The following is a 26,659-nucleotide window of genomic DNA, read 5'->3' on the forward strand; positions in this document are numbered from 1 at the left end:
CTCAGGGAGCGTGCCAGCAATCACGGGGGAGAGGACGGAGCCGCCTCCCCGGGTTAGACGGAGGGGAGACCAGTGGACGACGAGTGGAGCCATAGGACCTGGCATTCAAGATCGAATAGTGCCCGCTGGGACTCACCCCAGGGAACGGCGGCATGATGAGGCCTCAGACTGCGGAACTACGTCTCTCCGAACAGTAAAGTATGAGACATGCACAGGGTTCGGGGTAGTGTCAAGGGTGTGGGAGGTGGACCCCTCTGCCTCTCGCCTAAGTGGGGCAATGACTGATCCTCGAATGCTCCATAAATTAAGGGACTTATAGTTTGGAACAACACGGATACGGCGGTCGGAGTTGGGGCCGGCTCATGTTCCCCCATCAGGGATGTTTCTCCAGGGGAGGGGTGGCTATCTCTCTCTGGGGAGGGGTCGGGCGACAGGCGCTCTGCTAATTGGGGCGGTGGGTAGTTTGAAACCTACAGAGCAGGGAGCAGGGTGGGGGGGGTTGCGTTCAGGGGGGGGGACTGGATTTTCTGCTAAGGCCTGTTTGAAAGTCGGGACCAGATTCGGGGTACTGGGTCCCGTGTATGTTCTGTTTGGTTGTATAATGGTGGGGGGGCGGGCGGGAGGGAGGGGAGTTGGGAAGGTTTTATGGTCACACATTGGCACTCTTTACAGGGTCAGCAGCTACACAGGTGCGCAGGGGCTGGCTAGCTTCTACAGTAATGGCTATGGCTAGCACATGGGAGAAAAGTCTTAAGGTCCTCGGGTGAAACGTGAACGGGCTGGGGGATGGGCTCAAACGCACGATAGTTCTGCAGTTTATTAAACGACACCTTCCTGATGTAGTGTTACTACAAGAAACGCACGTCAGGCCCTCAACAGATGGGGATACACTTTTGCGGTACACTCCGGCTTCACCTCTGGCTCCAGGGGAGTGGGGATCCTTCTGCGTCGCTCCCTGCCCCTTCATATTGACCGCACGGACACTGATCCGCTGGGCCGCTTCGCAGCAATGTCGGGGAGGTGAGAGGGCCATAGATTAAATCTTGTATCTGCATATGTCCCCCCAGGTCTACAAACGCAATCCTACACGGATCTGGGTAGGCTCTTGCTTTCCCTCCCGGAAGGTCAATTGATCATAGGAGGAGACTTCAATGCGGTAGTTTCGGGAACTCAGGACCGTCATCCCCCTAGGGAAACGCCCATGGGGCAGAGGTGGTTGACCGACTTCCTCGATGCCTTTGGGCTCACAGACTTATGGCGACTACTGCATCCCACGGGCAGGCAATTTACATTCCACTCCGGGCCACATCACTCCTTCTCCCGCCTGGATTATGTATTGACTCCATTACAGCATGACATGGTGATACGGGAGGCCTCGCACCTGGCACGCGGGATCTCCGACCATTCGCCAGTTTTTATACACATCACGCTGGGTCGGGGACGGGAGGGATGTGTGCTGCCAATTAATGCCTGGCACCTTAAAAATGAGGATCTCAGGGAAAAACTGACCCGTTCCATAACGCAATACTTCAAACAAAATGTCGGATCGGTATGCTCCTCAGTTACTCTGTGGGAGGCCTTTAAAACAGTGCTTAGGGGAGAGGCCTTATCAGCCATCTCAGGCAGCCGTAAGGAGAGGGTGGCCCAACTAACCTCCGTAGAGACTGACCTACGGGCGCTGGAGGAGGCCGCTTGCGCGGATCGTGAACCTGATGCGCAACATCGGTTGCAACTCAAAACTGCGGAATATAGGGAGCTGGTCACGCAGACGGCCCAAGTGGTGGCCCACCACAAGGCGGGTAGGATCTACGATCAAGGAGACAAAGCGGGTAAGCTTATAGCCTGGCTCGAGAAAAAACAAAGGGCCACCAAAGTGGTACCAGAAATTGAAACGGCGGCGGGGACCCTTGTTACGGAACCCCGCGAGATCACCGCGGAGTTTGCGAGGCATTTCCGACAGGTATACAGTAGAGGGACGGATCGCTCCGAGGAGGACTCTATGGCCCTTCTGCAGGATATCCGTATGCCATGCCTGTCGGAGCTCGACAGGGAGACACTTGAGGCTCCACTCGCCGCAGCCGAATTAGAGCATGCGATAGTCGATCTTCGCCCGGGCAAAGCCCTTGGACCTAACGGCCTCCCGATCGAGCTGTACAAGCTCAAACCCGACGCCCTTAAGTTTGCACCTCCAACGAATGTTCGAGGAGAGCAAAGCTAAGGGATTACTGCCGCGAGACCAGCGCATAGCAACTATTGTGGCTATCCTGAAAGAAGGGAAGCCGCGGGAGCTATGCTCCTCATATAGACCGATCTCGCTACTAAATGCGGAACCGAAAATATTGGCGAAAACTCTTGCCAATAGGCTACACGCTGTTCTCCCCGCGTTGGTCCACCCGGACCAGTTTGGCTTTATGCCCCATCGTAATACGGCCCTCAACATCCGACGCCTGAATGGTGTACAGGGGAGGTGCCACACCATACGAGAGGACGCGGTGGTGGTGTCACTTGACGCCACCATGGCATTCGACACTCTCGAGTGGCCCTACATGATAGCGGTGCTCCGTAAACTGGGCTTTGGCCCCCTCTTTATAGCGTGGGTGCGTCTTCTTTATTCTGAACCCTTGGCGCAGGTTGTGATTAACAATAAGGTCTTGGAGGTCTTCGTTCTAGAAAGAGGGACCAGGCAGGGCTGCCCGCTTTCGCCCTCCTGTTTGCGCTCGCCCTTGAGCCTCTCGCAGCGTGGATCAGGCAGGACATCTCCCTCACGGGGATGCGATGGGCAGACGGCTGGGAGGACAAAATCTCTCTTTACGCTGATGATATCCTCCTCTATTTAACCCAACCGCGGAAGTCAATCGTGGTAGCCATGGACATATTTACGAGCTTCGGGAAAAGTTCGGGGTTCTGCATCAATTGGGGCAAGTCCCAAATTTATGTCCTTCATGGCAGCCCTCCCAGGCTTCCCAATGACTGCCCACTTACCTTTGCAGAGGGCGGGTTCAGGTACCTTGGAGTCTGTGTCTCACTTGACAAAACGCTCACATACGAGAGGAATTTACTACCACCCCTGCGACGGCTTCAACGGGACTCAAATACTTGGCAGAAACTCCCATTGTCCCTGCTGGGCCGCGCGGCCCTCTTCAAAATGTTTGCGCTCCCGAGGTTTATTTATGCCCTCCAAAACTACCCAGATCTCGTGCCGAACTCATATTTCATGGCTATAGAGGCGGCGCAGCGGTCCCTCCTCTGGGCAGGTACACCTAGGATTGCGCTGCACAAGCTCACACTGGGATGGTACGACGGGGGAATCGCCCTCCCGGACATCGGCAAATACTATTGGGCAGCCCACTGGTCGGCGATAAACCAAGGGACGTATAGGGACGGCAACGACCCCGCTTACGGGATGGACAGATGGTTGCTCCCAGGTGGGAATTATGAAGTCGCACTCTATTCCAAAACCGGTAAATGTATGCTTACGGGACCGACAAAACACTCGGTGCAGATATGGCACGCGGCGCACCTCAAGCTCGGCTGGGCTAATACTCTGACAATGGCAACTCCACTCTGGGCCTCTGAAAGACTGGGCAGCCTGGGACATACAAAGGAGTTCCGGGGATGGGACCTTATTGGTATCTCGCAGGTCAAGGACCTGTGGGGGCCCGAGGGGGTTAGATCCTTTGCATACCTGCAAGACACGTACGAGTTGGCGCACACCGAATATTTCAGATATTTGCAGATTAGGCATTCCCTTCAGGCCAACATACCACCAGGAACCAAGCCCCCACAGGCATCCCCACTCGAGGATAGATTGCTCGCTGGCTACATGCCGGAACACGCCATTTCACTCACATATAAGAAACTGATCAATAATCCTCCGGATCCCCTCGAGTTCCTCAGGGAGAAATGGATAGCGGATGGTCTAGAAGTAGATAATGAGGAGTGGGTGGAGGCGCTAGCGTCCCCGAGGGAGGTGGCGATATCGGCAAGACTGCGACTCATACAACTTAAAATACTGCATAGAGTGTATATATCTTGCACAAGACTGCAGGCGATGGGACGAGGGGGGGAGGGGCTCTGCAGGCGGGGCTGCGGGGTGATTGGCTCTTTCTTCCATATACTGTGGGAATGTACGGGTGTGCGGAGGTACTGGAGGCGTGTGGTGTCTTGTATGCAGGAGGTGTGGGAGGTGGAAATACGCCCAGAGGCCAAGCGATGCCTTCTGAACATCTGGGACCCCACAGACTTACCTGCAAGGGGAAAACTCTGGGTCGCACTTGGGCAAATGGTGGCAAAGAGAAACATCGCACGCCTGTGGGGGGCATCTGCTCCACCTAAACTGGCCGATTGGCAAAGAGACATGGACTGGTGTATGCTGAAAGAGAAGACTGTGTATACAGTGAGGGGGTGCCCTCGAAAATGGGGGGGAAGTGTGGACAAACTGGAACGCACTCAGAGGGGACATCTGTGAGCCACCGCAGGCTCGCCGGCCCAGCATGGGAACCACGGACTAACCGGAAAGTGCTTTGTTGTGCTGAACAAGTCATATTGGCATTAACCTGTCGACACCTGTAACCATAGATTTACGAAAATTGATGTATACGAAATGACCATTTTGTTTCTTTGTTTTTGCAAAATAAAAAAGATTTTACAAAAAAAAAAAACATTAAGTAACCAGCCCTATTACCTTTCGCATTTACCTATTATGCTTACCTACAAACGACACCACAGTAAGACAAAGTAATGGACACAATGTAGTGAGAATCTACCATATGTGATGTGTTCTTGAGATCTAGGCATCAATCAGGGAATTGTAAGCGTGCTACTCACCCATGAGGGTCTCAAGGCGCTGAGGGGGCAGATCTGTTTAGCCGAAGAGCCAGGTCTTGAGGGTCTTCCTGAAGGTGTTCAGGGAGGGGGCGCGTCTGATGTCTGCCGGTAGCTCGTTCTAGGTCTTGGCTGCAATGTGAGAGAAGTATCTTCCACCTGCTCTGGCTCAGTGGATGCCCGGGGTTTCGGCGAGAACATCAGAGGTTTCTTTTGGGTACGTGGAAGTTGATTCTGTCGTTGAGGTATTTGGGTCCGTTGTTGTGTAGGCATGGCGTGTAAAATAAGTGAACTTGTATATAATGCATGCTTAGAGAGGGAGGCAATGAAGGGAGATTAGGAGAATGGTAATGTGATCTGAATTCTTTCTCCCTTTTCTAGGTGCGATGCGGTATGGAGGAGATTTCAGTGAGACAAAGGAGGTCTCTGAAAGGATATTAGTCACGGGTGGGTTTCTTCTGTATACTTCTACAAAAAGTTAGGATGGCCATTTCATGGGAGAGGCACTAAAATGTATTGATTCCAAGAGAAAAATGCTTCAACATACGTCTTTGAAAGGTTAGGTAATTAATTCAAGCTCTTTCAACAAAGCAGTAGTGATCGTCAAAGTGAATGACAGGTCATATAATTAAACATGTCAGAAAATAAAAATTCATATGGCCACTGGAATAGGAGTCACGTTGATGTATTTTAAAATACGTGTCTCATAAAACAGTGCATAAAATTACATTTGGTTTACCTTTTCCTCCTTGCTAATGGAGCTATAGCGGGCAAGTCTTTCCACTCTACCAACATACAAAGCACAGTCCTTTTCCATCTCCTTCAGTTCTTCTAGGGAGAAAGTAACAGAAATCCGAGGAACAGGGATCTCAGACCAACAAATGTAGTGCTGTCAAATAAGAAACATTATTGCGTTATTTTTACTGCAACTCAGTACTGTGGCCAAAGTAAGTATTTGAAGATGCCTTCTATATATTCTTCAAATGTGTTATTATAGGAATTTAAGAAAATATTCACACATTAACATTGAGTAAACTTACCAAAACTTAAATTATACAGTGTAGTCTACATAAGTTTACCAACGCATTAATCAAGTATATATGCTAATAAATGAAACAGTGCACAATTATATGTACTAAGGGAAGACAAAATGTAGCTGCAAAGAACGTCTATCGTTCAAATGTTTTTTTTCATTTTTCTATTTTACACATATACTTGTTTACATCCGCAGGGTGACAACGAACCATCCCCGACCTTTGTTAACAGTAAAAGTAAACAAATTTCTTCCTGTTCTCCCGGCCTTTAGCAGGACTACCCCAGTTGAATAAAGAGAAACAGAGAAATTGTGTGCCATCTGTTAACATATACTCATAATCTACTAAACGCTTCACCCATCGTCTAGAATCTCCTGAACCAATCCAAGGCCTCAAAAAATCTCCCCCCCCCCCCTCCCCCACTCGCTATGGCGAATCAGAATTTATATGGGCGAGCTATTTTTAGGGCCTACTTGCCTGTTCTGGAGAGAGAGCTCCAGCTGGAAAAGAACAGCTGTTCTATTTGTTCAGAAAATAAATGAGTAATAAAGATGCCTTTAAATCTAGTCACACTTGTTGTGTGTTCAAAGACAGTGGTTAAATGTATGCTTGTGTTTTGATTGTGACCATTATATCGTCTGCATATAGTATTCGTTTGTGCGTTTAGTTTCCCTTTGAGATGCTATTTATATCCATCTTCCTCCGAATTCTCTCTGCTAAGTTTTCTATTGTCAGGGCAAAAGGCACTGGGGAGAGAGGACATCCTTGCCTGGTTCTTGGCTTTAGCTATATCTGCGATGAAGTGTGACAACTGCTATAAGAATCCTAATGCGACGGTGAGCAAAGAACTCATGTTTTAATTTAGGCCTGATCTAAATGTTACCGAAGACCATTCCAGGACATACCCCAAGACTCCATTAAACACTAATTCAGCATCCAATGAGATTAATAGCGCCGTTTTGTGCTTTTGGTCAACATTATCTATCAAGTACAGCAGCTTTTTAATGTCATCTTATTTCTGCAGCCTTTTAATGAGCTGAACTGGTTCATTATCTCTGAAAGCCCCAAACCCCTTTAATTAATAATCATTTATAAAAGGATCACATGTTCATCTTATCCAGATATCGTATCATCAATTAATTCATTGTATTTTTTGTTTGACTGTTTTTCTAATATTCATTAATTTATCAGCTGTTTACTTTGCAAAAACTGAAAAATTTTGGTTGGATTTTTTATGTGGCTCACATGTATTATAATGTCTTTGTGTATCATAATTTGTATGAAGATGTCAAGAAACAGGATTTATGGTAACATTTTTTGCACAAATGTACAGAAATCAAATACTAGAGTAGTAGAGAACTTACCCCCGGGCAGCACAATTTTAACAAGTTTATGGTTTTCCCGCACATGTAGATCTCATTAGCAATATGGTTGAGGAATACCGGTACACAGTCTTCCACTTCTTTTGAAATCAAAACATAGCCATTAGTCCAGTAACGCCTGTCTAAAGAATAAAAGCAAAAGCAAGGTGTAACTAATTTGGCAAATCATTTCGATAAGGGATCAATTAGATAAATAAGCCATTATAAATACCTCTGAATCGGAGAAAATCCTCATTCACCTGGATCATGAATTCTCCATATTCATCTCTGAAAACACCACTATATACCCAATCATAGATAAACCTAAAATAGGTAAAATAGGTAAAAGAGAAATTCACTTATACACGTACTTCAACAAAAGTTTTCAAAAAACAAATTCATTCCATTACCTTGTTTAAACACTAAAGGATCAACTTCATTACTCCAAGCACACGCTAAACACAACACATAAAGGTCCAAAACACAGATATAAAGGTGCAAATGGGATCTAAATTAGGCATGGGGAGATAGCCAATTTCAGATCCATGGCAAATGTTTTCACATTATACATTTTGGATGGCTGGTAAAATTCTTACTGTTTTCATGGGAGAATTCAAGAGACGTAGCATCAAAGAATCAGATCAATTAATGGCAAACAAAAAGGCCATTCAACCCATGAAATCTGCCAATTCACTACTTATAAGTGCAATTGGAGATCCTATTTTTTAATACCATAATTTCTGGATTTTTTGTACAATCAAGACAACATATAGAACAATAATATTTGATAGAAGCGGGATTCCCCGAGAACAGGGTTACATAAAACTTAACTGCAATATTAAGACTCTTTTTTTTTTTTTTTTTAAATTTTTATTGAACAATAATTCGGTTACAAGCACGGGCCTACAACCACCAGGGCCGGCCGCTAGGTACAGAATGAAATATACATTTATCAAGGCTGCAGTCAAGTTCCGGGGCGCAGCCCCGTAGTGGCTCCGGATAGTTCTAAAGGAACAGGAGACTTAAGTCCAACAGACACAAAAACTAAAAGAAAAACAAAAGGCGAGGCATAAGGGCAAACAGTGCGGGTCAGGCTTCCCCGGGGAACTCCAGTGCAGACCATTAAGCAGCCGGCAAAAGGAAGTAGTACCGGGAGGCTGGGGACGGGGGGGGGGGGTCAAGGGAGATGAACGTCCATATGTAGTTATTACAAAAGGTGCCAGGAACCATCAAGGGTCAGGGGGACATGGCGATATCGGTGTCCACCAGGGGGGGCGTACAGATACCCCCGCGATACGCATTCCATTGCCCCCAGATTCTACCCCATGCCCCCGGCTTACCACGGGCCACATACACAGTCTTCTCCCTGAACATACACCAGTCCATATTCTCCTTCCATACTGACACGGTGGGCGGCCGTTGGGCGCCCCATAGCTGCGCTATATCTCTCTTGGCAATCATGTTCCCCAGGGCCGCCCACCGAGTCTGAGCCGCGCTGTAATCATTAGGCTCCCACACATTCAGGACACAGCGACGCACCTCCGGCAGCAGCACAACCCCAGTGACCTGTCCCATAATCGTATGGACCCGGCGCCAGTAGTCCGCCACCTCGCGGCACTCCCACAGGATATGGAGAAAGGTGGCGCTGAGCCCACAACCCCGCTTACAGAGCCCGTCGTCGGAAAATCCCATCGAGACCAAGCGAGGACCCGTCACATACACCCGGTGAAGAATCTTGAGCTGTACCAACCGGAGACGGGCTGGAATGGCGACCTCCTTGGGGGACGACAGTGCAGACTGCCAGTCCTCGTCGTCCAATTCCACCCCATCCCCCATCCAAGCCTCCCGGAGGCGCACAAAGAGGTCAGTCCGATGATTAATCAGTTTTTTAGAAGTTAAAGAAATGGTACTGTCAGGGACATGTCCGTCAAGTATGCGGTCCTCGAGGGGCGAGGAAACCGTGATCTTGGTCCCCTCCCCAAAGACCGAGAGCAGGGCGTGTCGAACCTGGGCATAGCGGAAGAACTCCCTGTCCGTAAGCTCGTATTCGGCCTGGAGCGCCGCGAAAGTCTTAACCGTGCCCTTATGCCACAGGTCTCCCACTTTGCTGATACCAATCGTATCCCACTGGTCAAACCCCTTCGTAGTCCAGAGGCTGCCCAGGCGGTCGGAGGCAAACAAAGGAGTAGCACATGTTAGTCGCTCACTCCAGCCCGTGGCCGCAGTGGCAGCCCTCCAGGTCCGCACCGCAATCTTAGTAGGACCCGTAAGGGTCCGGCCAGCCGAGCGGGAGTAAAGTGCCCTGTTATAGTTCCCGCCGGGAAGCAGGAACTTGTCCATCTCAAACGCCGGATTCAAGCCAGGCGCATACGTGGCATGGTTAATGGCCGATAGCTGCGAGGCCCAATAGTACCTGCGAATGTCAGGAAGCGCGATGCCCCCGTCGTACCAGGGGAGAGTAAGCTTAGCAAGAGCAATACGCGCCCGCCCGTCCCACACCAGTCTTCTCTGCAGGCTCTCCACCTCCCGAAAGTAGGCCACCGGGATAACGTCGAAGGAGTTCTGGAGTGCATAGAGGAACCTGGGAAGGGACATCATTTTGAACAGCGCGGCCCGACCCAGCGGGGACAGGGGCAGCCTGCACCACCGGGCCGTGTCCTCTCGCAATCGCCGGAGTGGACGCAGGAGATTCTGCTCATAGCGAGCCACCGGGTCCAGCGAAACGTATATCCCCAGGTACTTAAAGCCGCTCAGAGATATTTGGATCGGAAGCCGAGGCGGCAGGAGAGGAGGACCACCAGAGATGGGATAGACGCAGGATTTAGACCAATTGATCGTGAGACCCGAATTGTTCCCAAAGGAAGTCAGAACGTCAAAGAGGACGTTGAGCGACTGCCGCGGTGAGGTGAGATACAGGAGAATATCGTCCGCATACAGCGAGACCCGATCTTCGAAGCCCGGGGCCCACCGGATCCCCCTAAGCGAGGGCTCCCAGCGGAGCCAAGCAGCGAGTGGCTCCAGGGCGAGAGCAAAGAGCAAAGGGGACAACGGGCACCCCTGCCTCGTGCCCCTGCCGAGGGCAAAGGGCCGAGAGACGCGCCCATTCACCACCACCTGAGCCATGGGTCCCGTGTAAAGAAGCTTCACCCAGCCAATAAATCCTTCCCCAAAGCCAAATTTAGCCAAGACAGCCCAGAGGAATGGCCACTCAATGGTGTCAAAAGCCATCGTGGCATCCAAAGAAACCAGCACGGCCGGTTCGGAGAGGAGCTCCGCCCTGGCCAAGGCGCCGTGAAGACGCCGCAAGTTAAGAGCGGTGTTACGGTGCGGGATGAAGCCGCATTGGTCCGGATGAATAAGATCGCACACGACGCTCAACAAACGATTGGCAAGGACTTTCGCCAGGATTTTAGGCTCTGCATTTAGCAGTGAAATAGGCCGGTAGGAAGTACAGCGGTCTCGCGGCTTGCCCTCCTTGGGGATCACGACTATCGTGGCCAAACGCTGGTCAGCCGGAAGGGAACCCGCCGCAAGAGACTCACGGAACATGCGACTGAGGAAGGGCGCAAGCTTATCAGGGCGCAATTTATATAGCTCAATGGGCAGCCCGTTGGGACCCATAGCCTTGCCCGAGCGAAGGGAGCGGATCGCGGTCGCTATTTCATCCGCCGACAAGGGGGCGTCCAGCCGCTCACGGTCCTCAACGGACAGGCCGGGCAAGGCAATATCCCTCAGTAGAAGGCGAGAGTCGTCCTCATCTCTGTCAGTCACTGGAGAGTACACAGCCCGGAGGTGGTCGGCGAAACATTCCACAATCTCATCCGGCTCAGTCACACACACACCTTCCGCAGCACGCAACTCCGGGACCACACGATTCACTCTCTCCTTTTTGTCCAGCCACGCAATCAACTTTCCCGCCTTGTCCCCGGCGTCGTACAGTCGACCCTGCTGCTCCCTATACATAGTTTTGGCCGCGTCAGTGACCAGGGACCTATATTCAAACTGTTTCAGGCTAAGGGCATGGAGCCCGTCCGGAGTGACATTCGCCTCCAAGGCCGACTCCAGCCCCGAGATGTCAGTCTCCAGCCTCACCACTGCCTCACTCTTGACCTTCTTAGCCACCACTATCTGGGAGAGGGCGTGTCCGCGGATCACGGTTTTAAAGGCTTCCCACAGGGACATTGCAGACGACACCGACCCCTCGTTATCAAGGAAGTATTGGTCAATAGCCTTAACCAGGCTGTCGCGAGTCGTAGGGTCTCGCAGGTACCATGGGTTAATGGGAGCGATCCGCCCTGCAGACCGCGACCCGGTGTCAAAAAGAAGCCACAGCGGAGAATGGTCGGAGATACCCCGCGCCAGGTGCCTGACCTCTCTAATCCGACCAGTCTGCGCCGCGGGCATAAGGAAGTAGTCTAACCTAGAGAGACTCCCATGCGCCCCCGAGTGAAAGGTGAACTGACATTGGGTCGGATGCATTAATCTCCAGCTATCCACCAGGCCGAAGGTCTCCAACATCCCACCCAGCCATGCCTGGGCAGCGGGGAGGGTCCTTGGTGGGTGACGATCCAGTTCACCCGAAACCACAGAATTAAAGTCCCCGCCCATGAGCAGGAGGCTGTCCGGAAGTTCAAGCAGCATTCGACCCAAGTCGGCGAAGGTGGAGTTCTGGAGGCCCGGGGGGACGTAGACTGAAACCAGGGTAAGGGGCTGCCCCTCCCACCTCCCAATCAAACACACATAGCGCCCTCTGTCATCAGAGACTATCTTAGTGATCTCCACCGGAAGGGAGGTTCGCAGGAGAATGCCCACCCCCCTGGAACCAGTTGTGAAACCAGAATGGGCTACGAGGCGATATCCCCCCCTGTTCATTGCATGACAAACATTACCAACCAGATGCGTCTCCTGGAGAAACACCACATCAGGAGTCAAACGACGCAAATATTGCAGCACTACACCCCGCTTGATACGGTCCCCCAACCCATTGACGTTCCATGACATAAGCCTCAACCCGTCCCCCCCCATCCCCTCCAATAGATCAAGGGTCCCCCAGCCTGCAGCACAGTTCCCAGATGTGAACAAAAATCAATACCTCGCCCTGTAAACAAAAAACACACAACAAAACAACCCCTCCTCCCCCCCAACCCCACCCCAAGTCCAACTCCCCCCACCCTGCACCCCTGCGGGCCAAAAAACCCCCCCAACTTGCAGTGTGCCTGTCGCCCCACTAACCCCATTCTACGAAAAGACCCCGGAGGAGGAAAGGGACCCGTCCCCGCCCGCCCCCCTCACAGGCCCTGGTGAAACACAATATACAAAAGAAGTAAGACCAAACTGAACAGTGCAAAACGTCAAAATCAAGGACCAAAAGTCATTCTAAAGGGGACCCGTCACCTGCGGTGCCCGCAGAGGGTCCGGGACGGCCACCTCCGTCCGGCAGCGAGTCCAGCCAGTCACTTGCGGCCACAGGAGAGTCAAAAAAGGCTGTCCGATCTCCATGTTCCACTCGGAGTTTTGCAGGGTAGAGCATCGAATACTTTAGGCCCAGCTCGCGGAGACGACGCTTCACCCCTTGGAATCCCATCCGCTGTTTCTGGACCAGTTGCGTGAAGTCCGGGTAAAAATTGATGGTCGAGTTCTCGTGACGAACCGGGCCGTGGGTCCGTGAGGCCTGCAGAATAGCGTCGCGGTCCCTGTAGTGGAAGAGTTTGGCCACGATAGGCCTCGGGGGGGCCCCCGGCCGTGGCCGACCGCCCGGAACTCGATGGGCCCGCTCCACGGCAAAGAACTTACTTAGGCCAGCCGGGGACAACTGTTGCAGGATAAGTTCCTCGACCACGAGGTCAACCGGGCGGCCGTCGGAGGACTCCGGTACACCTATGACGCGGATGTTGTTGCGTCGGGCCCGTCCCTCGAAGTCCTCAAGCCGCCGGGCCATATGATCGTTGACCACCCTGATGTCTCCAAGCGCGGCCCGCAGATCCGACACCTCCGCACCGAGGGTGGAGGTCCGTGTATCGAGGGCCTGGACCCTCTCGTTAGTTTTGGAGAGGTCGGCCCGGATCAGGGTGACATCAATCGCGACGGTGTCGATCTTACGGGCCAGGGCCTCGTATTGCGTGGCGATGGTTTCCCTGATGCCAGCGATGGCGCCCATAATGTCCTGCAGGGAAAGTTCCGTAGAGACGTTCGTGCCTCCCCCTGCAGCGTCCGGGGGGAGGCCAGCAGCGCCAGGGGACCCTCTGCCCTGGGTGTAGCGGTCCATGTTGTTGCTCTGGACCGCTCCCCCGCGGAGGGAGGCCTTGGTCTTGCGCCCCTCGGGACCCCCTTTGCCCCCCATGTGAACACGGTCATCAAGAGGTGTAAGGGCACCAGCGAAAAGACCTCAAAATGTCGGTATAGGGGGTCCGAGGCGATAGGCACTCTAGTGGCAGGTGGAGGAAAACCTCGTGCAGAGGCCCAGGAAGCACCTCGCCACCCCGAGCGCACCCGCCAGCTGGTCTCCTGAAGTCCAAAACCGAAACCGAAAGTGGTGGATCGGCAACTGGCACCGCGCTGAAGCCGCTGTTGTTCAATTGCAGCCCGGCCCCACGGGTCACCTTCACCCCGGTCACCTCCGTCGGGTGGGTCCCAAAAGTTCCGACGACGACAACTCAGGATTCCCAGGTCCGAGTTGATTTTTGAAAAGAGATATGTGCTCAGCTGGTCTTCATCTCCCAGATTCCATAAACCACATCAGGATATTCTCAGGATAAATTCCGAGGAGCAGAAAGGGTCCGGGGAGCCCTGTGCTCACGCGACCATCTTGGATGCGCGCTAGGCTCCTCCCCCAATAATAAGACTCTTGATTTGCAAAGCAAGCCAACTGTTTCCAAAGTGTAATTGATGATAGCTATGTAGATAATTGAAGGTGGACCTACCACATACCTCAATTCTTGGTGTCTTTACTTGGAAAACCCCCTGATTGGTAAACTAGTTTCACTAATAGAAACATATCTGAAATGGGGTACAGTGGTTGATCTCCAATACTTTATAATGTCGATTTTGGCAAGTGAAATTCCCCAGCCCTTTCAATATATGGGCCCGCCTTTAAAGTCCCTGTTCCTCTACGATACCAATGAGAGCTAGCCTTTAAGGCAACCTCAGTGGCATCTCAGAATGTTGGTCATTGTGATGGAAGCTTTTCTCCACTAACAATGAATTGCTTTGCAATCCCAGTCACCATGCAAGACATCTCTCCTATGTACCTGACACTAAAGGTGCTCAGAGAGGAAGATGTATCCATCTTCCAAAGGTGTTCAAGTGTATATTATCTTCTTTGGAAATATTAAAATGAAACAAGACAAAGTTACACAGATATCGCTAGCTCTCTCGCCTCTATCATCCCACTAGCTCTCTCATCTCTATCATCCCACCAGTTCTCTTGTCCTAGTCGTTCCACCAGCTCTCCTGTCCCTGTCAACTTTCTTGTTCATTTCTATACCCTGTCCTTTTAGATTTAAGCATGGTCAGATGCTTCTCTGGAGAGTATCCGAACTCCAGGCACCCATCGCATCTCAGGAATGTGAGACGAAGAAATAGTGAAAGTGAGAAAAGGATTGATTGGCCACTGAGAAACATGTGTATGCTCTACTCTGTGGATGTCAGCTTTGCCTAACATCCCAAAACCCCATCAAGGAGAGGAGAGAGGCTTGAGGTCTCTCTGGCCTACCTCTACTGCAAAAATCCCTACCCATGACTGCATTAATGTCACTGCTTATCACTACGTTATCTGTTGGAATCTCCAGCAGTAGGGCATTTACTTTTTAAAGGTGAGTATTTGAAGCTTTGGTGGGATGTAAAAACACATATATCCATTAACTTAACTTAACCACCCCCCCACCAAACATCACCAAACATTTACTCTGCCCTTCTAGCAACTAAAGGCCCCTAACAAATCGAGCATGGAAAATTCTAGTATATCCACTACGCCCCTAGAAATTGTGTATGAAACCCAGAAGGGTCTCCTACAACATGATGACAGCTAGGGAGTGCCTCTTCACGAACTGCAAGATTGAACCTCTATTAATTTTATCATTCAGGCCATTAACCTTCCATGACAATACTCTGAAACAACCTGGGAATGCTCTGTCATCTACCATCACTGTCTGATTTTATGTAATGCTGTATATCGGACCAGCATTGAAGTAATAATAGATGCTTGCAAGCGATAAAACAAGAGACTAACCTCAACAACAACTTTCTACACTTCCACCCCACAGGTATCTGTCGCCAAGGTATAACCTCATTCTAATAACAGAAACCATCTAATTTACTAAAGAGAAGCAAAACCAAATGTAATCCATCACCACTGCATGCATTGTGCTCCACTCTAATAAATCTGAATCATTTGCCACCCTTGCCCCATCCACTCGTGTCTCCAAAGGCATCTGTCTAACTTCTCAGTAATACTACTCTACATTAGGATACATTATCTTAGAAAAGTAAAAAAGACAAGACCATCTCATGTGTACTCCACCCCAGTGCTTTAAATGGGCAGGTAATATCCGGTACTGAGAACCTTAACTTGTCTAATTTGAAACAGAGAGTACCTGCACTTTTCAGCACTGTTGCAATACATTTAACTTGCAAGTTAAATGTATTGCAAGTACTGCCAATTTTTGTGAGCAAACAGGTACTTTACCTAGAGAGTATCTGCACTCCCACATTTCAATTTAAAGCACTGCCATACCCACATGACAACATAGAGCAAATGGTATAAATGTGAGTCGTAACTTGACACATTTTCAAGAATCTCCTGTCATTGCTCCTTGCTTGGGGTTTTTGTCAGCAGTGAGAAGATGGGTTCTTGATCCTCCATAGCCTGCTTTCTCGCTACCTCAGGTTCACCTTCCTGGAGTACCAATTGTCTGGCCGACCACTCTCCTGCACCAGAGTGATACTGCCTTCTCTCCCTCGGTCCTACGCATCACCCTGCTCCTTTCATTTTTGCACAACTTCATATTTACTTATTGAGGCACTTAAACTGGGGCTTTGTTTGACAGAGTGGCTGGCCATCTCTGGCAGTTCAAAGAAAGGGGCAATGCCACTGAAGATCTCCATCACATTCACTGGACAGAGAAGCACATTGTTCAGCTGCATTGCCCAGAGCTTCTGTTTAATCGCTGTGAATAATTTGCACTCTAGTAGTACTGGTTTTGTATAATCTGAGAAAAATCATCACTTTTATTGAATAAAAGAAGATACCACTGTTGCATAAGATGATATCTGTGTCCATATAATTGTGAATTTTCGCAACAACATATCTTGTGAGGCGCTCCAGTAGGCAGCTTGAGCAGTAGTGCTTGATGCCCTAGAAGGTCTGACGAAACAAGAAGGTCTTCTATTGGCATTCATTTACCAAATACCTGTTTTGCATAAACTGCCTTCATGGTGGGCCTATGGAAGACAAGATTGCACATAATTTACAAAGGAGCTACGCGGGGCAAGGCAGTTCCTTTGGCCCTGGACATTGCTAGTACATTGTAAAACATATACACAGAAGGAAATCTGAGGGCACTACAAAATACTATATATGATCACCAACGCCATTCGCCCAATGTACTTCTACAAAGTACCTCTTCATATAATTTGAAACAGATAGATGAAATGACGCATATATCACACCTTGGTAGTTATCAAACAACAAACTAACTATATGAAGGGACACTCACAGTAATTCAACTATCCCATTCAGATGACAAAGGGAATATGCTCTAAACACTAAAAGCTCTTCGCAGGTTTTCTATCCTCAACTATAGCGGATATGGTGGAGTCTTCTCTCGGCCGAATAGATTTTGATTCTATTATGTTATATTTAAATATTTCTAGACCAACTGATACAGGAACTTGACGGACATTCCCCATCTTGACTACCATCAACTACATAGCAAAACTCTTAGTGCAATATTAAAAGCACTTGAATGGCAAATGGCAAAGGTGGCTTTCTGGAATGATATACTGAGAGGGAGAGCAGCAAAGAATAAAGTTAGTAAGGTAAAAAAACATTGAAACAAATATTCCATGTGACAAGAATGTAGGAGGATGTTGTGGATGCTGTTAGATTGCTGCTAGATGTCCTTGGCTAAAAGCTGCCACAGACAAGTGATTCTGAATTAAATGGTAAATCGACCTGAAAACAGTAAAGTTCCTGTAGGGAGCGGACTCTGTACATGGTACTGCCACTAGGTAGTAATGCCGTGCACAGAGTCCAGGGGTTCCCCAAAGATGTACAGGGCTCAATGTAAAACCCAAAGTGCTCTACTTGTGATAGTGTTTTCGAGCAGCCTTAGGCCTAACACAGAGGAGTGTAGGACATTTATTACACAACAGTGATCGATAATGGACACACGACTCAAGAAGGAGATCGAGCCCAATTTTAGAAAAGTTATACTTTGTTTGTATTTTATTTTAAGACCATGGCCTTCTTGCTAAGGTACATACGTTTCAATTAAAGTTCCTTTTCACATTCAAAAGTCGACAGTGCAATATTCGAACAGTTCAAGATTATCCTGAGGAGAAAATCAAGTGAGTAAACAACTTACAGTTCCAGTCTTCGTGTGGTCAGACTAACACTGAGTGAAGGGTCAGTCGTGGGGGACTGGGGCACCTGTAAGGTGCGGATTACAGTATCTTCTCCGAGGCGGTCGATACTGGCAATGACTTTTAACCTCACAGTTGTCAGGGGCAATGAGCGGGATAGGTTTCAGCAGGCAGCCAACACAGTTACCGTCGCAGTCAGTGGCTGTAGATCGGATGGGGGTCCACCGTCGTCCGATCGTCCTGGGGAGATCGCGGTCAAGCAGGCGGTGCAGGAGGTGACCGACAGGGCCACTAGCAGGAGAGTACAGGCTCTTGGTCATGGAGCTATGAGCAACTCGGGTCGTGGGGCCAAGAGGTCGTGGAGGTTGTCTCCTTGTGGTGCTTTCTTTGGGCAGGGTAGAGTCGTGTCCACACAAGTGCCGGTCCCTTACCAATGCTGTCTTTGGGGGACCTTTGGTAGAAGTGAGTTGCGTCCACACCAATGTTGGTTCTCAACTGCAGTGGTTCTAGGAGTTCTTTTGTAGCAGGGAGTCGCTTCAACAAGTGTCGGTCCTCCCTGTGGCATTTCTTGGAATTTGTTTCTTCTTGGACTGGTCCGATGTCAGCAGGAGATTGGGGTCTTTGTCTAAGGCCGCAGTCCTCTCAGGGTTTTAGAGGTCGCTGGCTGCTAAACGGGTCGCAGGCTCGCAGAAGCTTGAGACAGGCCGGTGGAGCGGAGGCCAAGGCAGTCATCATCTTCAGTCTTGTCTGCAGGGTTGTCTTTTTGCTTCTTAGGTGGTCACAAATTGGGGGTCAGGTCTGAGGGAGCCAGCTAAATACTAAATTTAGGATGATTTTAAGGAAGTAGCAGGTAGGGCCAATGGGCACCTTACCTTGGGGTGACTACACCCTCTGGTATGCCACCCTCCTTTGGGAGAGGGGCAGAGACCAAACCCTGATTGGAGGGGTCCCCCCATCTTCAAGATGAAGGGGACTGAAAGATGTGCTTCACCTTACTTCTCCCGATGCTTAGGCGTGGGATTGGCAGAAGTGGGCACATCTCTGATCTTTTAGAATTGTCCTGATGGTTTTCCTGCCCAAAGTGGGGATGTTATCCAGGGGCTGCCATCTGCTGCTAGCAGCAGAGGCTGGGGGTCGCTTTACAAAGCGGCAGGCCTTTAAAGATCCCCTCTTCAATCACTGGCCCATCCTGGGGGAGGAGGCATGACACCTCTGCCCAGGATGTGCATTGTTTCTGGTCCCAGAGAGCAGGGGCTCTCTCCCCAGGCATCCAGAAATCAGCCTGGTGGTGGCTGGCTGCTTACAGCCGGTCAGAGACCACACCAGGGTTGGTAGGGAATCAGGGGGCACATCTGAGGTGCCCTCTATGTACATGGCACAATAAATCGCACACCGACATCAGTGTGGGTTTATTAAAAGGAGTAGTTTGGTACCAAACACTCCTGTATTCAGTGAAGCCATCATGCTGCTGTGGAACTCGAGTTGTTGTGTTCCCAGCCCATATACTCTCTATGGCTTCACTGGCACTTACAATATTAGGAAATGGTGCCCAATATTGTAGGGCATATTTGCTCACGTGGATATGCCCTCACCTGTAGTGTAGGGTAGTGTACCCTGCCTTAGGGCTGTGAGACCGGCTAGAGGGGTGACTTACCTTTGCTGCCAGGAGGTGTTAGCTGGCATCGCACCAAAGCATGGTGCCATGCCAACTTTGTTGTTTGCTCCCTCACCGGCGCATGCAGGGAGCAAGGGCAGTGGTATGGTCACAAAAAGGGGGGTCCCAAGGGACCCTCCTCAGCTCTCAGGCCCTAGGTACCTAGGGTACCATTTACTAGGGTCTTACAGGGGACAGAAGTACCAATAGGGAGTTTGTTTTAGGGCAGGAGCAGTGGCATAGGGGACCTTGTTGGCAGGGGCCCTGTGCACTACATTTGAAAACACATCAAAACCAGGCAAAAAGTGGGGGCTAACCATGCGAAAGAGGCACTTTCTTACAGTTCCTTTAAAAGAACATCCTGAAAACTGAGTGGTGATTATGGCTGTATTTTAGAAGTAGGAGTCCACTTAAATACAACAATTATTATTGATTTTTTAAGCACACTTGATAGATGTTTGTAGAGGTGTTGCAACCTCGTTTGCATAGAGGACTATCTTGCAGTGTATTACCCAGATTAAGTGTGTGAACACTGATTATATTAGAAATAAGTGGGTACAGACAACCAAGATTTGGTTTATGTTGTTTTACCAATGTTTGTGATGTCAATGTCTACGTATATATGTATTTGTATGTTCTATAGTTCAAAACTAAAACAATGATTGATTCTTTCAAAGTATGTCTCCGTGGTATGTGTACCGTTTGAATGAGCTCTTCATAAATTGAAATTGGACTTTTTACTACTGATAGGGTAATTTGCTGTCCCCTATGACTGAGTAAATGAAGAGATATTGATTCCTCCATGCCATTTTTTCTGCATAATATGTATTTTAGAAGTAACATCTCCTTTCAATAACCACTATCAAAAAATGTTTAAGTGAGTATGTAATATTGTTGCTCTTTGCGATTTGAGCTCCTAATTATGTTGTGATATATCCTTATTCCTACAAATAAAACGCTTGGAAAATCTTTAAGCACATCAAGAGTAACAAGGCCATTATAATAAATGATTTTTATTTTAAGATTTAGATTGCAAAGAAACTGTGGTCAAGCTTAGGTGGGTGCATATTTTCTTTTTTCTGTATTTATATGGCATATACTTGCCATACAAAATAACCTTTGCTTTGTCATTGTGTCTCTCTTTATGGGCCTCAATACTTATCCAGTAACAATTGTTTACCACTGGCAAAAATACAGCATGACTTAATTCTCAAATGGTATTTCTTTAACACTCTTAACACTCATTAAAGGTAACCTTAATGAAAAGAAAAAGTTACTTGTAGTCCTAATTCTGCTTCGTAGGAATCTTCATTGAAATCATAAATGTTGGATAGTCATAAACGCTCAGATAGCCATAAACGCCTGCAGAGTCATAAACGCTTGAATGATCTCCTGCTTGCTGTCTGCATGGATCCAGAGAACTGTACTACAGATACGTTGTTTTAACAAAGAGAGTGAAGAATTTAGTTGTCCGTCGGATGAAAACAGCTCCCTGACTCAGTCTATCAAGAGTGGATTTTTTACTGAAAGATCAACAGATTCATCCTCACGAAATACTAAAACTCCATTTATAATGCTTAGGTGCAAAGGTAGGTTAAAATGTGAAAACATTTAGAAAAAATGTAGCTTAAAGCACATTTAATGTCAACAGAGTGAAAAGAGTCCTGTCCAAAAGAGCCCTCTGTCCATGATGCTTTGTACTGGCAGTTTGTCTCATCCACTCAGTTCTTTTTTATGGAAATGTCAAGGATATAAAAGTTTTCAAAACCCAGTGTAGAGAGGCATGGAAGGTGGGTTGTTTATGAATTCAATGAAGGTTATTACAATGCAGAACAAGGACTTAAAGTATGAAAGCTTTTCTTCTGCATCGTAGGATTTTCATTAGTAGTCAAATGCTTGAAGGAATACAGAAAGAAAGAATAAAAGTCTTTATATATATTTTTGTAGAAGTACAAAGTACAAGACAATAAGAAATTCTATGAATAGTCCTATGATTCACATAAAATATGAATATATATAATATATATATATATATATATATATATCCTCCAAAGTCTGCCCTGCATTAAGGACGCACTCCATACAGCTGGTGATTTACACAAACCATTTATTCAAGGAAACAGCCATCGTAATCCGATCTTTAAATTCCTTCTGCCTGACGCGTTTCAGAGCATCGTGCTCTTTCCTCAGAGGCATTTGAATGCACACATTGTTCAGGCTCCCACAGTTCCCTGCGCGCTTTTACAAATTTATAGGCCTCCGGTGTGCCTTTCTTAATGAATGTCTTTGCGGTGCACACTGGAACTTGTGGTGTTATTTATGCCATTTCTTCCCTCCACTGGGTTGTGTGTGAATCCAATCAATTACAAGGACTGCTCGTAAGCCCTCCAGTGGGCCTCAGATTACTATTGCTGTTTCACGATTTAAGAACCAACTGTGCCGATTTCAGATTCTGAGCAAGTTCAGATCTAACGGACCCTTCTTGGTCTTTAAGGGCGGTGCGCTCCTCCACGGCCGGACCCGCCGTGTTCTTCATCCTCCAAAGTCTGCCCTGCATTAAGGACGCACTCCATACAGCTGGTGATTTACACAAACCATTTATTCAAGGAAACAGCCATCGTAATCCGATCTTTAAATTCCTTCTGCCTGACGCGTTTCAGAGCATCGTGCTCTTTCCTCAGAGGCATTTGAATGCACACATTGTTCAGGCTCCCACAGTTCCCTGCGCGCTTTTACAAATTTATAGGCCTCCGGTGTGCCTTTCTTAATGAATGTCTTTGCGGTGCACACTGGAACTTGTGGTGTTATTTATGCCATTTCTTCCCTCCAGTGGGTTGTGTGTGAATCCAATCAATTACAAGGACTGCTCGTAAGCCCTCCAGTGGGCCTCAGATTACTATTGCTGTTTCACGATTTAAGAACCAACTGTGCCGATTTCAGATTCTGAGCAAGTTCAGATCTAACGGACCCTTCTTGGTCTTTAAGGGCGGTGCGCTCCTCCACGGCCGGACCCGCCGTGTTCTTCATCCTCCAAAGTCTGCCCTGCATTAAGGACGCACTCCATACAGCTGGTGATTTACACAAACCATTTATTCAAGGAAACAGCCATCGTAATCCGATCTTTAAATTCCTTCTGCCTGACGCGTTTCAGAGCATCGTGCTCTTTCCTCAGAGGCATTTGAATGCACACATTGTTCAGGCTCCCACAGTTCCCTGCGCGCTTTTACAAATTTATAGGCCTCCGGTGTGCCTTTCTTAATGAATGTCTTTGCGGTGCACACTGGAACTTGTGGTGTTATTTATGCCATTTCTTCCCTCCAGTGGGTTGTGTGTGAATCCAATCAATTACAAGGACTGCTCGTAAGCCCTCCAGTGGGCCTCAGATTACTATTGCTGTTTCACGATTTAAGAACCAACTGTGCCGATTTCAGATTCTGAGCAAGTTCAGATCTAACGGACCCTTCTTGGTCTTTAAGGGCGGTGCGCTCCTCCACGGCCGGACCCGCCGTGTTCTTCATCCTCCAAAGTCTGCCCTGCATTAAGGACGCACTCCATACAGCTGGTGATTTACACAAACCATTTATTCAAGGAAACAGCCATCGTAATCCGATCTTTAAATTCCTTCTGCCTGACGCGTTTCAGAGCATCGTGCTCTTTCCTCAGAGGCATTTGAATGCACACATTGTTCAGGCTCCCACAGTTCCCTGCGCGCTTTTACAAATTTATAGGCCTCCGGTGTGCCTTTCTTAATGAATGTCTTTGCGGTGCACACTGGAACTTGTGGTGTTATTTATGCCATTTCTTCCCTCCAGTGGGTTGTGTGTGAATCCAATCAATTACAAGGACTGCTCGTAAGCCCTCCAGTGGGCCTCAGATTACTATTGCTGTTTCACGATTTAAGAACCAACTGTGCCGATTTCAGATTCTGAGCAAGTTCAGATCTAACGGACCCTTCTTGGTCTTTAAGGGCGGTGCGCTCCTCCACGGCCGGACCCGCCGTGTTCTTCATCCTCCAAAGTCTGCCCTGCATTAAGGACGCACTCCATACAGCTGGTGATTTACACAAACCATTTATTCAAGGAAACAGCCATCGTAATCCGATCTTTAAATTCCTTCTGCCTGACGCGTTTCAGAGCATCGTGCTCTTTCCTCAGAGGCATTTGAATGCACACATTGTTCAGGCTCCCACAGTTCCCTGCGCGCTTTTACAAATTTATAGGCCTCCGGTGTGCCTTTCTTAATGAATGTCTCTGCGGTGCACACTGGAACTTGTGGTGTTATTTATGCCATTTCTTCCCTCCAGTGGGTTGTGTGTGAATCCAATCAATTACAAGGACTGCTCGTAAGCCCTCCAGTGGGCCTCAGATTACTATTGCTGTTTCACGATTTAAGAACCAACTGTGCCGATTTCAGATTCTGAGCAAGTTCAGATCTAACGGACCCTTCTTGGTCTTTAAGGGCGGTGCGCTCCTCCACGGCCGGACCCGCCGTGTTCTTCATCCTCCAAAGTCTGCCCTGCATTAAGGACGCACTCCATACAGCTGGTGATTTACACAAACCATTTATTCAAGGAAACAGCCATCGTAATCCGATCTTTAAATTCCTTCTGCCTGACGCGTTTCAGAGCATCGTGCTCTTTCCTCAGAGGCATTTGAATGCACACATTGTTCAGGCTCCCACAGTTCCCTGCGCGCTTTTACAAATTTATAGGCCTCCGGTGTGCCTTTCTTAATGAATGTCTTTGCGGTGCACACTGGAACTTGTGGTGTTATTTATGCCATTTCTTCCCTCCAGTGGGTTGTGTGTGAATCCAATCAATTACAAGGACTGCTCGTAAGCCCTCCAGTGGGCCTCAGATTACTATTGCTGTTTCACGATTTAAGAACCAACTGTGCCGATTTCAGATTCTGAGCAAGTTCAGATCTAACGGACCCTTCTTGGTCTTTAAGGGCGGTGCGCTCCTCCACGGCCGGACCCGCCGTGTTCTTCATCCTCCAAAGTCTGCCCTGCATTAAGGACGCACTCCATACAGCTGGTGATTTACACAAACCATTTATTCAAGGAAACAGCCATCGTAATCCGATCTTTAAATTCCTTCTGCCTGACGCGTTTCAGAGCATCGTGCTCTTTCCTCAGAGGCATTTGAATGCACACATTGTTCAGGCTCCCACAGTTCCCTGCGCGCTTTTACAAATTTATAGGCCTCCGGTGTGCCTTTCTTAATGAATGTCTTTGCGGTGCACACTGGAACTTGTGGTGTTATTTATGCCATTTCTTCCCTCCAGTGGGTTGTGTGTGAATCCAATCAATTACAAGGACTGCTCGTAAGCCCTCCAGTGGGCCTCAGATTACTATTGCTGTTTCACGATTTAAGAACCAACTGTGCCGATTTCAGATTCTGAGCAAGTTCAGATCTAACGGACCCTTCTTGGTCTTTAAGGGCGGTGCGCTCCTCCACGGCCGGACCCGCCGTGTTCTTCATCCTCCAAAGTCTGCCCTGCATTAAGGACGCACTCCATACAGCTGGTGATTTACACAAACCATTTATTCAAGGAAACAGCCATCGTAATCCGATCTTTAAATTCCTTCTGCCTGACGCGTTTCAGAGCATCGTGCTCTTTCCTCAGAGGCATTTGAATGCACACATTGTTCAGGCTCCCACAGTTCCCTGCGCGCTTTTACAAATTTATAGGCCTCCGGTGTGCCTTTCTTAATGAATGTCTTTGCGGTGCACACTGGAACTTGTGGTGTTATTTATGCCATTTCTTCCCTCCAGTGGGTTGTGTGTGAATCCAATCAATTACAAGGACTGCTCGTAAGCCCTCCAGTGGGCCTCAGATTACTATTGCTGTTTCACGATTTAAGAACCAACTGTGCCGATTTCAGATTCTGAGCAAGTTCAGATCTAACGGACCCTTCTTGGTCTTTAAGGGCGGTGCGCTCCTCCACGGCCGGACCCGCCGTGTTCTTCATCCTCCAAAGTCTGCCCTGCATTAAGGACGCACTCCATACAGCTGGTGATTTACACAAACCATTTATTCAAGGAAACAGCCATCGTAATCCGATCTTTAAATTCCTTCTGCCTGACGCGTTTCAGAGCATCGTGCTCTTTCCTCAGAGGCATTTGAATGCACACATTGTTCAGGCTCCCACAGTTCCCTGCGCGCTTTTACAAATTTATAGGCCTCCGGTGTGCCTTTCTTAATGAATGTCTTTGCGGTGCACACTGGAACTTGTGGTGTTATTTATGCCATTTCTTCCCTCCAGTGGGTTGTGTGTGAATCCAATCAATTACAAGGACTGCTCGTAAGCCCTCCAGTGGGCCTCAGATTACTATTGCTGTTTCACGATTTAAGAACCAACTGTGCCGATTTCAGATTCTGAGCAAGTTCAGATCTAACGGACCCTTCTTGGTCTTTAAGGGCGGTGCGCTCCTCCACGGCCGGACCCGCCGTGTTCTTCATCCTCCAAAGTCTGCCCTGCATAAAGGATGCACTCCATACAGCTGGTGATTTACACAAACCATTTATTCAAGGAAACAGCCATCGTAATCCGATCTTTAAATTCCTTCTGCCTGACGCGTTTCAGAGCATCGTGCGAGAATCTGAAATCGGCACAGTTGGTTCTTAAATCGTGAAACAGCAATAGTAATCTGAGGCCCACTGGAGGGCTTACGAGCAGTCCTTGTAATTGATTGGATTCACACACAACCCACTGGAGGGAAGAAATGGCATAAATAACACCACAAGTTCCAGTGTGCACCGCAAAGACATTCATTAAGAAAGGCACACCGGAGGCCTATAAATTTGTAAAAGCGCGCAGGGAACTGTGGGAGCCTGAACAATGTGTGCATTCAAATGCCTCTGAGGAAAGAGCACGATGCTCTGAAACGCGTCAGGCAGAAGGAATTTAAAGATCGGATTACGATGGCTGTTTCCTTGAATAAATGGTTTGTGTAAATCACCAGCTGTATGGAGTGCGTCCTTAATGCAGGGCAGACTTTGGAGGATGAAGAACACGGCGGGTCCGGCCGTGGAGGAGCGCACCGCCCTTAAAGACCAAGAAGGGTCCGTTAGATCTGAACTTGCTCAGAATCTGAAATCGGCACAGTTGGTTCTTAAATCGTGAAACAGCAATAGTAATCTGAGGCCCACTGGAGGGCTTACGAGCAGTCCTTGTAATTGATTGGATTCACACACAACCCA

At 48.6% G+C, this 26,659-nt stretch overlaps 1 protein-coding gene across 1 annotated transcript in view; it reads right to left on the bottom strand.

The window, feature by feature from the left end:
- Window positions 1-26,659, bottom strand: part of TUBGCP6 (tubulin gamma complex component 6) — a 492,321-nt gene that overhangs the window by 278,655 nt on the left and 187,007 nt on the right. The window contains exons 9-11 of the mRNA XM_085653952.1: window positions 7,452-7,543; window positions 7,223-7,362; window positions 5,564-5,713 (exon numbers count right to left, since the gene is read on the bottom strand). Of these exons, the coding sequence (XP_085510078.1) occupies window positions 5,564-5,713; window positions 7,223-7,362; window positions 7,452-7,543 (382 nt within the window). The remainder of the gene's footprint in view (window positions 1-5,563; window positions 5,714-7,222; window positions 7,363-7,451; window positions 7,544-26,659) is intronic.

Source organism: Triturus cristatus, chromosome 4_1 (assembly GCF_964204655.1).
Source record: "Triturus cristatus chromosome 4_1, aTriCri1.1, whole genome shotgun sequence".
Lineage (NCBI taxonomy): Eukaryota > Metazoa > Chordata > Amphibia > Caudata > Salamandridae > Triturus > Triturus cristatus.